An 18,346-nucleotide genomic window follows, 5' to 3' on the forward strand; every position below is an offset into this window, starting at 1 on the left:
TTCTTCCAGAGACTGGTTTTATGTGCCCGAAGCCTCAGCCTTCTGTGGCTTGGGCTGTGGTGACTCTGCTGCCGCCAGGCAGTTCTGGGGAAGCGTGTGGCAGCAGGAACCCGAGGTTCGGTGTGCGCAGTGGTGGCGGGCAGGATCGTGGGCAGGATCGTGGGCAGGATTGCGGGCAGGATCATGGGCAGGATGGCAGGCAGCAGCTCTCCCCAGGGCTAATGCAAGGCCGGCTCTTGCAGATCTGTACCCGATGCCGCGTTTGACAGGCGCGCGGATGATGGATGGATGGAGCTGCTTCATCCTCGCTGCGCCCGCTGTTGCGGTTGCCCTAGAGCTCTGATGGTTATTTTAGTTCTACAAAATAAATGCCTTCGGCTTGGCTCTTCATCCAGAATTTAAACAAGGTGTTCCTGTTCTTCCCCATTTTACTTAATTTATTTTTTTTGATTGCAAATTAACCTTTTGGCATGAAGGGCCTTGGAAAATTTGGAATTTTAGTCCTACAGAGTGAGTTCTTGGGAGGTAGAAAGGGCTTGTACTAGCTCATCCAAAGTATCATTAAATCTCTGTTTCGCTGCCAGTTTGGTGTGTGAATGATGTTATGAATGGTTCTCCCCGTGGCCTTTAACATCAAAGTTAAACTTTTATTCTTTACCTCTTTCTGTCTGCAGGCTTGTGTATATCAACTTAAAGTCTGGATGAAAGTGTGTCTAAGAGACTGTAAGAAAGTTTGCCAGAGGCTATTAGCGTGTGGCAGTTACTAATGATCTGAACGTGCCTCGGTGAACGGAGCCGGCAGATTGCGTGCGTTTGTTTGCTTATGTCTGGCTCCAGGCAGAGTTGTTCATTCCTTCGTTTTATGCATTTGCTCTCTCCAGATCCAATAGCTCCATAGACTTCTTGAATCCAACGTGGAACCTCTCAGCTGCACAGACCAGTAGGTACACCTCACAGATAGTTGGATCTTCTTTTAAGAAAACCCCAACCATGCTTAATAGCTCCCTGTGGTTTACTCCTAAACTCAGCTCCTGTGGAACAGGAACAGAATTACTGGAGTCTGTGCAGAATTGTTTTTTCAGAATCTCTCTGGGATTTTCTCTTCACTTTCCTACTTCATGCATATCCCCTGTTTTGTGTATGTGGTGCGTTTTTTATTTATTTTTCTTTAAATATAGGGCAGTTTGCTTAACCTTAAAAACTAGCTACTGCACTGGTCAAGAAGTTCAACAAAGTGGCAGGTTGTTTTGGTTGTGTGGGGCGGTTTTTTTAATTTTTTTTTTTTTTTTTTTTTTGTTGTTGTTGTCGTCGTCATCGTTCCTCCCCCCCGTTATATTGCATGTTAAACTCAACTGCTTGGCCGCTGGGCTCTGGAGCATGCTGTAGGGTGTTACTGTAGGTTCTCATCCTTTACATCCAACCCCCTGTTTTTACACTCTGCTCAAAAAGAGGCGAAGCCAGCAACAATAATGGGGTGAAAGCTTAGCTAAGGTGACACACGATGCCTCGTGATGCATGGGAGGCCTCTCTTGGTTGACCATAGCGTTCCTCATGCCAAACCGTACCTTTTGGAAGAACACTCTGGTTCCTTTTTCTGTGTTTGCTGGGAAACAGAGGTTACAGGGGTCACCCCTCTCAAATACCGATAAGGGGGAACACATATGAAAAAATCATTAAATGTGCTTTTCCTCTTTCTGTTCCTGAAGGCTGCTCTGAAAGCACAGCAGGCCTGATGTCCCCGTGCACACCCAGCTCTTGCTTGGGCCCCTGGGACGTGGCTGGCTCTGCCATGCCTGCAGACTCGCTTTGCACTGCGGGTTTCTTGCCTCTCTCCCTCGGTTTGCCAGGGATGGGGTAGATACAAAAGTGCCGGATGTATGCTGAACTGAGGCTCATGCTCCCAGTACACCACTCACATGTTCCTGGTAATTAAAATGGACCTGAATTACGGCAAGATTTTCAGAGACTGTAAGAAGTAGGTACAGTCACCTAAACTGCATGAAAGGAAGCGATGTATTTTGTCACTCTCTGGTTACCATGGGGTTAATGTTTTGTTAAGTGCAGTGAAATAAATATAGCACAAATTTAAAAAATGATTTAGATTTTGAGGGTTTAAGTGGCATTGTGCTATTGTACAAAGTAATGATTTTCTAAGGCTTGCATTTTATTTCTGAGAATAAGAGGATATCCTTTGACAAGGGCAAAGGTTTTTCACATTGAAATGTCAAAACTTGAAATATGTTTGGGAGTCCAAATGTGCATGCTGTGTTTCCATGAAGAGAGCACTTCTAGATGGAGGGCTGATATTGTGATGGATTACAAGAAAATCAGGATTCTGAGCAGCATAGAGAATATAACAAAACAATCTTGAAGTCAGAGAGTTGAAATGTTTGCTCTGTAAAAAGATGCCGCAAGTAAATTAACGATTTTTATGTTTTCTCCTTCAAAAGAACATCTGCCTTCTGTCAGTCTGACACCAACATTTGCTAAGGGAGCAGTTGGTCAATATTAGAAATTCATACATTGTACAAGAATCACCGAGGTACTGGCATTATTCAGAAGCTGATACTTTAATTGAGAAAAACAAAAATTTTACATCTGCTGGAAAAAAGATAGAGCCCATGCATGGAGGTGTTAGTGTTGACCCAGACACATTCGGTCTTTTCATAACCTCATGATCCCACTAAGAGAGCAAAATGTGCATAACATAAACACCAAAACAAATGCTCTGGGAAGACCTTATAGCAGCTTCCAGTGCCTGAAGGGGGCTGCAGGAAAGCTGGAGGGGGACTTTGTACAAGGGCCTGCAGCGACAGGACAAGGGGCAGTGGCTTTAAGCTGGAAGAGGGTAGATTTAGATGAGACAGAAGGAAGAAATCCTTCACTCCGAGGGTGGTGAGTCACTGGCACAGGTTGCCCAGAGAAGTTGTGGATGCCCCATCCCTGGAAGTGTTCAAGGCCAGGTTGGTCGGGGCTTTGGGCAGCCTGGTCTGGTGGAAGGTGTCCCTGCCCATGGGGGTGGTACCAGGTGATCTTTAAGGTCCCTTCCAACCCAAACCACTCTCTGATCCTATGAAAGTGATGCTATATGACAGGTATCCAGAAGGACTTCAGTCCCCAGTCTGGAGCCTTGGGGTTTGGACATCTTTGAGCCCTGAAAGCAGAAGTGATAGTGCACCAGTACTCTCTAGTGCTTTAGCCAGCCTGAGGTCCCAGCTGCTGCTGGACTCCCAAGGGAAGTAGCCAAGATAGATCCAGCAGGTCTTTTCCTTTTCTAAAAGCAGAGCCTCAAAGTCGTGCTCTTGAGCTGCAGAGGAGGCCACTGAAGGCAAGAAAACCTGGAAACAGTTGAGAAAAACAGTGAAACAGTTGAAACTGTGTAAGGTTTAGTATAGATGAGAGCCCTCCATGGGGAGTCCTGGGGAAGGCCCAAGGCTGGCAAACCTGCTGTCCTCCAAGGACAGGGGATGAAGCCATGCTCAGTGGTGCCCCTGGTGCGTGGTTTGAAGAGGGGGTACTGGGAAGCCAGGGAAGACTTTGTGGTAAACAGTTGATCTTGGATGTTCCGTGGGACTTAGGGCCACTCCAGCAGCAAGCCCATAATGTTTATCACAGGCAGGCCAAAAGTGGAAGCGGGGTTGCAAGGTGGAGAAAACTATTTTCCCCTCACTTCTTGCAACTGGCTGGGCATTCACCTTCAAATGACATCGGCAAAATGAGGCAACCTGTAGCTCATTTCTCATGCCAGCACTGAGGAAAAAAATGCTCATTGCACGAGCCAGAGCTAAGTACGTAACGCACGGCGAGCCGGGCTGGCTGAAGGACGCCGGCTGCTCACCGTGCAGCCAAGATGGAACTTAATCTGCCTTAAAATAAACAAATGCAGAGGCTCTTGCTCCTCGCGGTTTTAGAACGAGACATGTTATTCACACTTAGGTCAGCTTTTTTCTCCCTATTTCGAGGTGGTGTGTTTATCTTAAAAGAAAAAAAAACAAGGCTGTGGGGGAGTCAAATCTAAATGATGGTCGAGAAGGTAATCATTCGCTCCTTGCTGGTGATCTGTAAATGCCCAGAAGAAGCCGTTCCTGCAGAAGAGCGAGGCAGAGCTGGGGGACTTGCCCGAGTCACTGGAGCTGCGCTTTTCTCAACCCGGAGACATGAATAAGCCCAGGAATTGAAACTTCTTCGCCCCCGCCACCTTGTCTGTAAGCCTGTTGCATCTTGAGCAGTTAAGTTTCAGAACTTTAATGGTTTTGCTATAAAAACTTACTCATCTGGAAGTGATATGCAAAATCTTAGGGTAGAATAATGACCGATATTAAAGAAAAGAGCAGAAAACCTTTTGTGGGAAATAGTCTTGGGTTTGGAGTCGGAATAAAGTCTGAAGATGTGTTTTGCTTTCTGGCCCCAGTATAGGCCAATATCTGTGGGATATTGAGAAGGCAGAAAATACTGAAGAAATGAACAAAACTTTTCTAAATTCCGTGATCTCTTTGGGCCTCCCAGGCTTAAATTTATAGAAACAACAGACGTAATGAGGTAGCTATTTCTTTTTGGTTTAATTCATTTTCTTCAGTTTAAGTGAATTCATTCAATGATAAGAAGAGCTTAGGCGTTTTCTTCAGGGGGAAAAAAAAATGTTTTTCTACTGTCTGGCATTTTTCCGGAATTTTATTTAATTTGCAAACAGATTTTTTCCCCCTGCATGTGGAAGAAAGGTATGTAATTACTTCAGCTCAAAAGCAAGCAATTGCTCAGTCTTTGTAAAAGCAATTGGTGTTTGAGAGCGACTGGATGGAGAGAACTGTTCCATCTGAACGATGGGTTGGTGGAAGAAATTCTGAAACAAAGGGCTCTTTGGCTACAGCTGGGAAGGTCCCAACCCCGCCGCTTGGCTTTGCGCAGTTACGTTTGTAAATCCTCAGTCTCTCAATGCAGCGTGAGAGCTGATTTGGCTGGGGGCTGCGAAGCTCCTCGAGCCGAGAGCCCGGTCACATCTACACGTCTGGGCTAAGGTGGTAACTGCTCCAGTACATCTTGTGCTCAGTTTTAAAATACTGTGGTGGGCAAAGTCTGTGGATTCCACATGCAAATTATCAGCTTGCATTATGGTTCTGAGTGTTAGCCAAACTTTTTCACTTTTATTGTTTTGCTTGTGACAAACATGGTGATAAATGCTAATAACGCTACATTTTTCAAGGCAAGGAAGTACATCATGTTCGGGCATCAAACCTGTTCTTTTTCTATTTTAGGGGACTAAAAGCACACAAATAGCCCCTTGTCCTCTTCCCCCCCCCTAATTTTTATAATGTCACTGGAACATCGGGGGAGGATTTGGAAGTATGATAATAAGATAATAACTCATTCCTTGGGCATCCAGTCTGTGTACCGAAAATAAGTTTTTGACAGACTTACAATTTTGAGAATTAGAAAAAAAAAAAGCTGGACTTCAAAACTTTCCCCATCCCCCATGGTTTTACAGTGGGTTTTACCGTGGTTTTCACTTTAACATTGCTTATGGGCTTCGGTGCTGAAGTAAGAAATTTAAATGGTTTCCTGAGTCCCAGCTGTGGGAAGAGGCAAGCGTGGTAACCAAGGAGCATGGTTCACGTGCCGGATCCAGCAGGCAGTTGTGTCACCGAGGCGTAGCCCTGTTCAGCTCGTCCTTTGGGGAGCAACTGGGAGGACACCGCGTCCCGATGCCTGGCCCAGGGCTTCCTTGCCTCCCCCCAGCACTCGCACATGGGGCTGGGGTTTGGGCTGTGCCTGCTCCTCTCCCTGTTGCTCTAAGCCGTGGTATTGGTAATTGGTGCAGGGATAAAGCATTTTTCCCTATAACTTTAATTTCAGGTGACTTCGTTTCCATATTAAAACTGCTCCGCTGGGTAATGTTTGTGATTCGACAGATCTGTTCAGCGAGTTCCTGGGGAATCATTGCAGAGCTTCTAAAATTGCCCACAAAACTTTTAAATCCATTTTGTTTCAAAATCATTTTCTCCATCTGGCATCAGTGCTTTGTGTATATTTTTGGTATCTTTTTCCTTTTTATCCTTATGCAGAGCTGGCAGATCTTTAAGGAAGTGGTCCACAGAGCGCAGGAGCTATCGATCCCTAGGTGTAAGAAATCAAGCAAAGAAGGGAAGAGACCAGCGTGGTTGAGACAGGAGATGCTGGTCAAGCTAAGGAGGAAGAGGGAACTGCACAGGCAGTGGAAGCAGGGACAGGCATCCTGGGAAGAGTATAGGGAAGTGGTCCGGTTGTGTAGGAATGGGGTCAGGGAGGCGAAGGCGCAGCTGGAGCTTAACTTGGCTAGGGATGCAAAGAATAATAAAAAGGGATTCTACAGGTATATCAGCCGGAAAAGGAAGGTTAAAGAGAGTGTACCCCCGCTGATAAGCGAGACCGGCAGGCTGGTAACAGGTGTCCCTGCTGACTGCAGGGGGGTTGGACTCGATGACCTCTAGTGGTCCCTTCCAACCCAAAACATTCTTTTCCTTTATGATTCTATGACTAAATGTGCATGTACTAAAGGTTTCTCTAAACTCATCTGGTGGTGTTTTTCTCCCATGAAATCCTGTTGGCGGTTCTATAGTTACTGCCACAGTAACATCTGAAGGATCTCATCTCAGAGGGGGGAACAGGCAACCGGAGGAGACAAAATGCAAATGGATGAAAAAAATCCTGCCATCGTATAAGAGTTGCCTGCCACTGACTAAATTATTTAAGAAAAGCTAAAAAAAAAAAAAAAAGTATGTTTGCATGGGATTCCCAGCCTCCCCTCTAGTGCGTTACCCCAAGGGCATGGAGATCTCTGAGGCTGAATCCTGGCTCTGTTCGGGGCACGTTCAGGTGGTGGAAGCGATGCTCTGTGGTCCTGCTGGGAGGCCACACTGGCTGGTGTTGCTGGGAGAGATGCAGGCTGATGAGGGGCTCGGGGGCGAGGCCATGGGCACGGAGAAGCCGCAGTGCTGGCACAGTGGGCAGGGGGACCGGGAGCCACTGAAAGTGTGTGCGTGGTCCGGAGAGCCCAGGGTGGTGGGGAAAAACCGTACGGCTGAGCAGGAGCAGCCCAGCAACGCGCTCCTCCGCTGGCCACCTAAGCAGGCGGCGTGCCCCGAGGGCCCTCTGAATGCTCGGGCTGTGCCCCCGCCGTTCCGGGCGCCCTGAGCCTTGTCACCTGCCCCATGGCGTTAGCTGGGTGTAAATTGCTTCTCCTGCTTGAATCACTGTCTTTTCTCTAATGATGCAATATGTTATGAATACAAAGTGTTGCAGTGAACTTCTGACTCCTGGCCTCAAATTTGTGAACCAGGCAATGAGCTGAGACGTTGGACGTCTGTCCGCGCAGGGGAGATGGGATATGGTGCAGAGCCGCTCTTGCTTTTCACAGAGAGGTCACAGAGAGTCACCTCTGCTCTTGGTAAGGAGTGCTGCTTACCCTGTATTCGCACAAAGTGCTCCTCACCCATCCCAAATGATGCTGAAATGGTAAAAGCAGGCACGCCGGGGAGGTGGGCTGGCTGCCTGGGGCTGAAAGGGGCAGCGGGCCGCCCTCGGCCGCCCCCGGGACGGCAGATGTGGCTCTGCCTTTGAAAAGTGCCCAGTAAAATCACTCCGCGGATCTTTTGTACCAAGACAATCTCTCTCGCGCGAGATGTGTTGTTTCTTAAATGGTGTTTTTGGCAGAAATGCCATTTGTGAACCTCAGCAGTTGTCTGCGTTGCCAGGACTCTGCAGTGCCAGGCTGGAATCTGCCCTGTGCGCATGGGGGTTTCTGGGCTGTTTTCCTTGATGTGCATTCTGAACAAACACCTCAGCTCGCTACATCTGTGCACAGAGTTATGACTTCAGGGATATATTTTTACTATTTAGTTCTGCTGCTGTCAGACAAAGAGGGGATTATTTTTCTTGTAAAATCTTTAAAGTCAATCCAAGGGAACGGGTATCCAACTGCTGTCCCATGGTTTAAATTTAAGTTGCCTGACTGCTAGCGTAAACAGCTTGTTATGTGACTTCTGCAGTGATGTTCAGCCCGAGCTGCCAGGCATCTTTTTGAAAGGGAGGCTCCAGAAAACATCTATCTGTGCAGATTCAATCCTCACTCACCTCAATTTGCAGCACCCGAGGCACGGAGATGCCTGAAAAAGGCAATCTTGTCTAAGAGAAGCATCCGTGAAAGTTTGAAATTCTTTATTTTAATTAAGAAATAAAGAGCTGTATGGAATACACCTTTCAGTGGCCGGCTGTATCCTTTTCAGACCGTGTGATCAAACTGCAGAGCAAACCCATTTTACTTGGGGGGCAGGTGGCAGCTGGAGCTTGTTATGGCCCCGTGCGGCGCCTGCTTTCCTCCCTTCTCTGGATTGTGCCTTTTCCTCGGAAGGGAGGTTTGACGTGGGAAACTTGCTTCGTGCGGCTCAAAATGAGCCACCTCTTGGTGTGATGGGTTCCCATGGTGGCTGCCCAGGCGTGTGTCACTTGGCTTTCATCTGGATGTGCCGACAGCCTTGGCAGTTTGGATTTTTGTCACTAAATTTCAGTGTTAAGGGTTTTCTTTCTTTGATGTTTATTTTTTGTTGCTTGTTTGTTTTGTTATGGTCAAAATGTAAGCGTACACCTAAGCCTTGTGTTCTGAGGTTGCAAGCACCTTCCCTCTTTGAAATGCTGTGCTTCACCCGCCGAAGTATCTTGCAGATCCTCTCCAGAGAAATTGCCTGGTGCCTGTGAATATAAAGCTATTGTGGTTACCAACAAGCAGACCGGAACAGAGAGAGCTCTATTCTATGTTAAATAACGACAACGAGACCCAGTAATAACTGTGAAAATGATGTGATGCAGAGCCAGAACTTTCTGGACGGTGCTGTTGGCTGAAATTGGGTTTTGTTGGTTGAAATGGCTTCTCGTTGCCAGTGCTGTGTGGAGGGGCTGTCTCATCCATGGAACGTGCTGCCTCCGCGGAGCGGAGCCCTGCTTTGCTGTAGGTGTTACTAAAATAATTTATGTCTGGTTTATTTTCCCCTTCAGCTCCAGCTCGGACATTCTGAGAGATCTGCAAGGGCCTGAGAACCATTCAACATCCTCTGACAAGTAAGTAGGACACAGGGGTGGAAAAGTCCTTGCGACTAGTTTAGGTCAGTGGTTTCTAGTTGTGGAATCCTGCGTGTTTTCTGCAGGGGAGGCAGACGTTGCTAAAAAATCAGGTTCTTGGTGACTGCACAGTTTTGGGAGATACAGTTTGGTCAGTGTTTTCGGGTCCTTGGAAAATAATACCTGGGTGCTCCAAGGATCCACAGGTGACTAGCTAAAAATCATTCTTCTAAGGTGTATTTGAGTATGAACATATGTTTTAAAAAAATGAAAAGAAAAAGAGGGAACTGATTTTTATGGAAAATTAAGAGAATCTGGTTTTCTATTGTATTTGAAGTTATACTTTTGTCAGCCTTGCCTACACCTCTGTCAAGCTGAACATCCTGGAATTGCAGCATGTGTTTTGATTTACTCCTGTCTGAAGAGAGGAGACCGCTTTCTTGTTTATAACATCTTATTTGTTAAACCCAAAAATCTCCTTTTGTTATGTAGTGATAATATTTAAAATGTGGGTCTCGCTGTGCAAGGTGTTGTACAAAGAAATACGAAGAAACCATCCAAGGATTCCTGAAGTAACCCAGTGAGAAACGTGGAGATGGAGAGGACAGACAGGGATGCATGGGGGCGCCGACGGTGTGCGGCGACGGTGGAATTGGGAGTAGCGCAGTGTTAGAGCAGCTGAGAAGCTTTGTGGTTATTCTACAAATAAACAGGGGTGAAGACTGTTGAGTCTGCAAAAGTAGCACAGCTCACCCTTGCAGTGGGAACTGGCCTGATCTGGGAGCTCTCTTCAAATAGCACAGCCACTTTGGTAATTGATCTTAGGGGCGTGATGGGAACCGTATTGCATTTAATCCTCTTAGTCTGCTTTTTAAAGAGTATTTATGACACAATTTTCTTTCTTATCCATTACATATGTGGCCAATAGATTGTGACAGCTCTTAAAATTCATGATTAATGCAAGAAGTAATATTTGAAACTCTCTTAAAATGCGTGTTTAGATAATCTAATGGGTTTTTGGGAGCTTTAATGGACGCACCGGTAAGACCTTGGTTGCAGCGGTGTCCGAGGTCAATGGGGAGGGCGCCACTGGAAGAACAGAAAGCCATCGTCAAGCCTCACGCGGAGGGAGGCGTCGCTCTGGGGGGTGAGGGGTGCTTCCAGGAAGGACACTCACAAGTGCGCTTGGTTTTGTAGTGCCTGCAGGTGACTCGGTGGGGTGGGCAGGAACCCAAAAAGAACGTGAGTGTGCGTATCGCGGCGCTAGTCTGCTCGGGCGTGGTGGCGCAGGACGGGGCTGGAAATCATAGAATCATAGAATCGTGTAGGTTGGAAAAGACCTTTAAGATCATCAAGTCCAACCGTTAACCATTAACCTGCCCTGTGCTGTCATGCTCCACGCCACCAGAGCTCTGCTAGTCTGTGCCGGGCCAGGAGATAACGGCCACCGAGAGAACTGCTCTGCGACAGCACCGGCGTGAGCAATGGTAGCGAGAGGTGTAGATTTTTAAAACAAAGTTGCGCTTAATGGTAGAACAGTAATTAATTGCCATGGGGGACTGTGTACTTCCTCGGTATTTTCTGTAAGAATTCATTGCAGCCTCTTTCACTGAGGGAAAACTTAGGCTTTGATGATTCTGTGCTTCCTGTAGGAGGATATTTAACGTACTTCTGATGGTATTTTAATTGCCCATGTGATGCCTGGAGTATGTGGCTTCTATTTATTACACCTAGCTTTAATTTTGTAGGTAGTGGCTAGGCTACCATTATATTAGAAACACCCAGTTTAAAAGTGGTTTTGAGAAATCTTGTACAAGTGAATGGCCAGGCTAAGAGTCTTTGCCGTCCCAGTCGTATTTTCTGTGTCTGTGGAGACTGCCATCTCCAAACTGGCAGATGGTGGACTATAGTGCCTTTATCAGCAGTCAGTGACTTGCAGTTAATTTTGGTGATGGCACAATCAAATTATTCTGCATCTTTTCTTTGTACTCCCTGAACTCCATTCTGGAGATGCCAGTTGGCAGACTTGCTTTCTGCAGTACAGGAGAGAACGTGCTGTGGCTTGAGGGTCTGGCATCGGTGGCTTCTCGCCTGAGTTGGAAAAACATGTTCCTCCGTGGAAGAAGAAATAGGAATGTCAGTAATGAAAGCAGTACTGGGGTTTGTGAATGGAGTGTTCTGCCTGGCAATAACGGATGTTAACAAGCAGTTACGTGCGTCCTCAGCAGAATCATTTGTGGCGTTGATAGTTTTGTTCACCCAGGGAAGTTCTCAATCGTGTGGTGGGTTTATGTTGAGTGACAATCAAGTGCGGCCAGGTTGGGAAGTGCAGAGGGGTGGCAAGGAAAGCAGATCTGCAGCTGCAAAGGCAGTTGTTCGGTTCCCCGCACAAGCGTTGGCTGCGGGATGCAGAGTGCCACGGGAGGTTGAATGAGGGCTCTGCTTTGGCACACTTGCCATGGGAAGGCACAGGCCAGCACACCAAAGAGCAGGCGGGTGGTGTGTTTCATAACCAGCCCAGACTTTTAAAAAGTTGAGTTATGCCAGAAAGGCATCATCTCTCTTTATTTTTATAAGAGTAATAATCGGGTATTTGCAAGACAAGAGAACCAAGTGATACAGAAGCTCCAGTTCTTGGCTTTGTGTTTTAATATGCTTCTGAACAGAAGGTAATTACCATTCTGCTGTGGAAAAATGTGGGCATCAAAACTAGAAATGGGCAGAATATAAAACAGTAAAGCTAGCCTTAAACGAAATGAGATTTCTGCTTCATTCTGTGTCCTAAGTAATTTGTTCTTGCAAGAGTAGTTGTATTTTGCAAACTCTCAAAACCAACCAAACCAACCAACGCCAAGCCAGGGGGACTGGGCTTACGTCAGCAGTTACATCAGTGCAAGTGCTGCTGGGTGTACAGCGGCGCTCTGGCGGAATGGGTAGCTTGAACGCTGTCTCTGCTGTGTGGTGTGCTGTAGTTCAGCCTTCCAGATACTTCAACTATTGGCTCTCAGTTGTCTTGCTGTCTTGCTCTGGAGTGTATAAAACGTCTGCCAGTGGGTGAGTGTTACCAGGAGCAAGGTTTTTCCATGCAGGACTAAAACCTGTAGCGACTGGCCAACGTGAGTTCCCATACTAGGTACGCCTTTTCATCAGCTCTTTCAAGTTAAAGCTTCAGTGGAAACCTGTAGCCTCCCACTACCGAGACCTTGCCACACAAACCCAATACAAATATGAACAGCCTGCTCTTGGCTCCGCAGTGAAAGCATGGCTCAGTAACTTTAATTCACGTCGTTCAGGGCGTTCCTGGGAGTGGGAAGGTAAATCACTGCTTTTTAACTCTTCTTCTTACTCCCCAGTGAGAGCAGTGGGCCAGCATCTCCTGCAGCGTGTCTGGGTGCTGCGCGGGTGCCAGGCGAGTGCTAGGGTGCTTGTGGTGGGAGAACTCAGTTTGGTACTCCCACCCGTAACCCAGGATGGTTTCTGCGGTGCTGTGTCGGGGACTGGATCCTTCCACTGCCCATTTTGTGACCATTTCCTCTTCAGCATTTGCCAGTGTTCTTAGCAGGAGAGCTACAGGCTTTGTACCATTTCAGGCTGAAGGCCTCTGGAAGAGAATTCGACCACATAAAACAAGCTTAAAACTTGTGCCAGCCCTTTATTTTCCCTGAGCGGATGAAAAAATGGCAGAAGTGAGGTGGAACGGTTGGGTCTCAGTTGAAATGTATGGGTTGGGTTTCCAAGCTCAGCCGCCTCGTCTGTTCAGGCGTTACGCTGAAGGTGGTCTGACCTTAACAGGTTCCCTGGGTATAGTTATGTCTTAGCAGACAGCGAGAGACTCGTGTGAAAGATGCAGCTCCGAAGCAGGATATTGTGCCTTTTTCAGTGGGAACGGTGATTTGTTGAGTTCCTAAGGTGAGGTAGGGTGCCAGAAATGTCATTGCAACAAAGCTGTACCTGACTCGACCCGAGGTGGGGATAAGTGATGGTGTGGTATGTCGTCAGGGTCGTCTTGTCCCTGGGTGAGCAAACCTTGTTATTAGAAAATGCACCGTGAGACGTGGGAAGGGATCTGGGTTACCAAAGTACCGCTGTTTGCACATTTCTGTAGAAGGTCAAGTACATTTGCTTTGCGTTTTTAATATTGGTGGCGCTATGCCATGCGACCGGTGGCTCAAAGCCTAAGAGTACAAGAATGTTCTTACCCTAATTAAAATGAACGTAAACCAAAGTTGAATCTATTTTAGTAGCCCTGAAGTAATCGGTCTCCTGTCCTTCCTGCACACGGAGGTGTGCGTGGAGGGGCCGTGGGGCTCCCGGAAGGCTCCTGCGGCGAGGGCGCTTTGCCTTCCCTGGCACGGAGCGTCCCCTCGGGTTTGGGCACTCGCCGTGCGGTGCCAGAGCCCTGCAGCAGGCACTGAGTGCCAGGGAGTACCTGCCTCCGCTTGCAGGTGCTCAGACCTTCTGAAATGCCAGCAGCGCTGCGCAGACTTCGGGAGGCTTCTGAGCACTGCCTTCATTCTTAGCAAGAAACGCTCGGGTACGGAAAGCGTAGCGCTCATTTTTGTCCTAGTTCGGTGTGCAGCCAAGCAGTGCAGAGACCTTTTTCCCCACGTGCTTTTGAAGTATTCCCCTGTAAGGCAGATCGGAGTTAAATGCTCCTTTGCTCTTCATTAACTTTTAAAGCCGTAGCAGCTTCTAGGCTAAGAGGAGTGCTCCTCTTCGCTGAACGAATGCCGGGGGTGGAAGCCAGGGAGCGGAGGCGCCTTCGGTCGCCGTGCGCTGTGGGAATCACGCTTGTGAGGTTGGCTGCGGGTGCGGGTATTTAATCACACTGCCACCTCCAGTGCAGACTAAATCCGGTTGTGCTGGGTCCCTGCTGATCCTCCTGGACGTGGTTACGGTCTCATGGATGCAGGAGCTCCATTTCCATCCTGGTGCTGAACTGGGCTCCGAAACACGAGTTGTTCCTGCTAATCTCTCTTAGTGCGTATCGTGCGTCAGGCAGCAGAGATGCGGACTTTGCTGTTTGAGAGTTTTCTGTGGTTATTTTCAGTTCTGAATTTCCAGTTCAAGCCAAAATGAATAGTTCTTGCAGGATGGATTCATCTGAGCAAGTGGTAAAAAAAAAAAAAAGAGTGCATTTATGAGGAACGTTTAATTAGCAATAGCTGTTGATGGATGAGCGATAGCTTTCATGCCAACACTGGGTGGAATTTTAAGCTCTGAGGCTGAATGATGGAAATTAGCTGCTTAATTCAAATGTGGCTAGTTTAACATTTTGTTTCTGTACCATTAACACTATGACTAAAATGAAAACACTTCTTTAAGTTTCCAGTGGAAAATTCTTTGTCCATAAATGAGAGGAGTGCCTGGCAAAGAGCCTGTTTAAAGATGGGAGTCCCACGCGCTTTCCTTCTTGGGTAGCCATGACCAAACCCACTCGTCCTTGTCCTCGCTGGCTGTGCTGCTGAGGGTGACTCTGTTCCAGGTCAGCCTTCTCTGATCTAACGTAATCGTGGCTTGGTCGGCGCCAGGGGCTCTCCTCACTTGTGGACAAGGAATTTGAAAGATTGGTGCTGCTCTGTCCTGTTCCATCCCAGTCCCTGGTGATGGGAGGGGAGGCCCCGTGATGCCCTGGCCCTGCTGGGGTTCGTGGGTGCTGTTGGCTCCCCCGAAGAGGAAAACAGAGCGGAGTTTCTCTTCACCATCACCAGTAACACATGCGCGCGTGTGCCTGAGTACCGCTTGCAGTGCTTTAATACAGCCTTCACTATTTGCCGTGTTTAGAGCATCTTCAAAACCATATTTTCCCTGTTGTTTTTTTTTTTTTTTTCCCCAGCAGCACTTTGAGTCTGAGAGTTAACAAAAGAAAGTCGTGTCCGCCCCGGGAGCCAGAAGCCGCCGAACTGCTGCCCAAGCGCAAGCGGAAGAAGAGCTAGCGCTGCAGCCCTGCGACGCCTCGAGCCCTGCAGAAGGCTGAACGCTGAGAAATCCCTCCTAGTTTTTTCCAGTTTTCAGTGTGTCTGGGTACTTAATAAAATGCTGAATTTTCGCCTAACTCATTCAAACTGCCTTCACCTAACCGGGCTGGTGTGCTGATGTTTCTTGTTCACAGCGCTGGGGGCCGTCGAACTCTGAGGCTGGGCGTAAGCGACCGGAGTCCCGCTGGAGCGGCGAGCCCGCTGGAGGCCGTGGGTCTGTGCCTTGCCGCTCGTCCCGCGCCCGTCGCGCAGAAGCTTGCTCTGCCCTCTCAAAGTAATCGCAGGACAGCACTGGTGTGGGTCTGGGCAGGAGCTGATGCTCCAGTTACCTGGCTCGGCTGGGGGGAGGCGTCGGAGGGAGCCGAGGGATGGGGCAGGCTTCTGGTCTCCAGGAATATGCTTGCTTTTTTTTTTTTTTTTTTTTTTAATATATATCTCCATGTAAACCTACTCATTATTATGTGTCATTATTTCAGTTTAAGGTCATTAAATTTGAAAGAAATTGGAAGGTCGTAAGTATTCCTGCTTTAAAATAAATATTAGCATTAAAAGATCTGATCTTCCTTCAAAGATGACAGAGTTTTGTAACGAAATAAAGCAATGCAATAAAATGTAAAGTAAGCCTGAATGACTGGGCAGGTTATTAAAAATGCAGCTTGTAAGTGAAATAGATACCCATGCGAAGTAGCGGGAGGGGCTGTTACTGAGCCCGGAGCCTCGGCCGGCAGCGGGAGCCCTGCAGAGGCGGCACAGAACGCGCGGAAGTTGAGGGTTGCGTGGCTTTTGATGTTGGAGTGCAGCTGTGGTTGGGACGGGACATCCTGCGTTCGCAGCTTCCTCCAGCAAAAGCACATCCAGTGAGGGGACGAGAGGCAGAGGAAGGACAGGAGGCTCGCTTGGCTTGGTTGGGTTTAGTTTGGTTTGGTTGGTTTTTACTAAAAGCAAACCTTCTGAAAGAGAGTAATTACTGACTGCTGCGCTTGGGGCTGCCTTTTAATTATAGCAATTAGTACAAGATGGATTTAAATTCTGTGCAGTTAGCCAGAGAAGAAGATATGTTTGCGTGCGTAATGGTCGATGTGTCTGAAATCTGTGTCGCGTGGTTACACCAGCTGTTGGGCATCGCTCGGGGGTTTGTTATGTTTTAATTATGTTGAGTTAGCAGCACTCCCTATTCTCTAACACGGTAACGGTACCGACCGTCAGACACAGAAAATGGCCTCAAAAACCTTTGTTTTGCTCCGTTCACGCCGGCTGTAGCTCTGTGCAGTGCGGGTGGGCTGGAGCCACCGTCCTCCTCCGGGCGGCAGCGAGTGTCTGGGGCTGCGGGATTGCGGGATGGCGGGATGGCCGTCCTGCTCGAGAGCACAGCTGGGTGTGCAGGCGGGGGCCGCCAGGCGGGGAGCCCTGCGCGACGCCCGCTCGCTAAGGCCAGCCTGGAAAGAGAAGTGCTGGTGCCGCGTTCTGCGCGAGGTCCTCAGCTCTGCTGGATCGGCAGGCAAATTGGGGTCCTGCAATACTTAAACTGCCGGGGAGCTTTCCCTTGTGTTGTAGCGGATGGATGGGCTGCAGACGCGTTCTGTCCATAGCAGGTGCTTGGTGCGTGGCTGTGGGACCAGGCGCCGTTTGCAGGGTTCAAGCTGTGGTTAGTGACAGCAACTGTGCTGCGAGGTGGGAATGCATTTCCGTGCCCGAGGAGGAGCAATAGTCTAATTTATTGCCTAAGTAGGGGCTGGAAGGCACTTGGAAGAAAATCAATATGGAAGGTGAATAAAAGCCTATGGCATGGGAAGGCCGCGCTCTGTACCGGTGCTGAAAGGGCGGGCGAGCGGCGTCCTGGCCGGCTGGAGCCCGGCAGGAGACCTTGCAGCCGTGCAAGGCGGAGCAGGGTGGGACCAGTGGCTGGAGCCGCGGGGGTCCTGGACAGCAGCGGGACTGTCCTGAGCCTGATGGTGACTTCGAGTCTGTCCCCTACACCTGAACGCAAGCAAAAGCATCGCCCCTGAGGCTGTGCTCCTTAATGGATGGAAAGCCAGAAGCTCTGCCCAGGACTGTTCCCTCCCTCCCTTCATCAGATCGGTTTCTCTCCAAGCAGAAAGGCAGAGCTGGGTCCCTCCCTGCTGCGCGTTCCGGGGGTTCCCTGCCTGCCAGCCGGGCAGTGCGAGGAGGCATTGACCTTCCTGGCCGTGTTTAATCCTCTGCCAACGTTTGGAGTCTCAACCCTTCTGCTGTCGCTTGCAGTGAACCCTCCTGACCTGCTGCTTGGATCTGTGGCGGGCTTTCCCCAAAGAGTGGTTTTCCGTTAACATAAAACCCAAAATGTATTTTTTCTTACGTGAATCTACTTTGCTTTCTGCAAATACAAGCCTCCGATGTTTATTTTTCTATATATTGATTTTGGCGTTTGAAGCTGCCTGTGCTTCCCTCGTCAGCGTGGCTGGTCGGCCGGTGCCCGCGCTGCCAAATCTGAAAATGGCGGCTGCGGCTGCATACGAGGCCGTTGCCCACATCCCCCCATGCCCCTGGGGACCCTCGGAGACGGGACGGAGCGAACCCCTGCGCCCTTGGCTTCGCTGCCGTCGGTCAGGCTGGCTCCAGCGTGGGCTGTCGGCGGCTGCTTCTCCGGAGTGGGAATGTGTCCTGGGCCGCCTTGAACGGATGCGTGGAAGTCAAGGTATGGGGAACCTAAGGAAATCATTCTCAGGGCGGTGTTGGCTGTACTGGTTTTCTCATTTGTTTTTCTTCTATTTGTTGCCGTGTAATTAAGCCAGGCGAGTGTAATGCTCCCGCCCCTTCCTCCCGCGAGGTGCGGCAACTCCTCGGCGCTGTGCGTCGGGAAGGACGAGCAGAAAGGAGGAATTCGGAGGATGTACCCACTCCTTTCTAGAAGAGCAAAGCCTTGAGGAGACAAATGACACCAAGCACAAATCACGGCCCTTCTGTCCCCACAAACATCTTGGACCTTCATGTCAAAAGGAAGCCAAGTCGCCGAGGGAGCAAAGGCCCCGTGGTACGGGCGGGATTTGGGAAGGGGTTTAGCGCCGGCTTCCCTGTCCCTTGGGAGCAGCGTGGGGGCAGAGGCGTTTGGGCGTGCGGCGCGCTGCCTTCTGGCGAAGCTACAGCCGCATCTCCGTGCTCTGGGGAGGCGGTGAGTTTGGGCGGGAGCGGGCTCGGGGGCCAGAGGGCTGGAGCAGATCCCGACCCCTCTGCTGGAAATTCTTGTTTGCTCTCGGTGCCGGGTGTCCGCTGTCCTCCCTCCCGTGCTCCCCAGCAACAGGAGC

At 49.1% G+C, this 18,346-nt stretch overlaps 1 protein-coding gene across 1 annotated transcript in view; it reads left to right on the forward strand.

Annotated features, from left to right (window-relative positions):
• Positions 1 to 15,459, forward strand: part of RAD18 (RAD18 E3 ubiquitin protein ligase) — a 54,107-nt gene extending 38,648 nt beyond the window's left edge. The window contains exons 12-13 of the mRNA XM_009633819.2: positions 9,025 to 9,087; positions 14,924 to 15,459. Coding sequence (XP_009632114.2) covers positions 9,025 to 9,087; positions 14,924 to 15,023 — 163 coding nt within the window. The 3' untranslated portion in view covers positions 15,024 to 15,459. The remainder of the gene's footprint in view (positions 1 to 9,024; positions 9,088 to 14,923) is intronic.
• Positions 15,460 to 18,346: the final 2,887 nt, after the last annotated feature.

This window comes from Egretta garzetta, unplaced genomic scaffold (genome assembly GCF_000687185.1).
Source record: "Egretta garzetta isolate BGI_Z169 unplaced genomic scaffold, ASM68718v1 scaffold332, whole genome shotgun sequence".
NCBI lineage: Eukaryota > Metazoa > Chordata > Aves > Pelecaniformes > Ardeidae > Egretta > Egretta garzetta.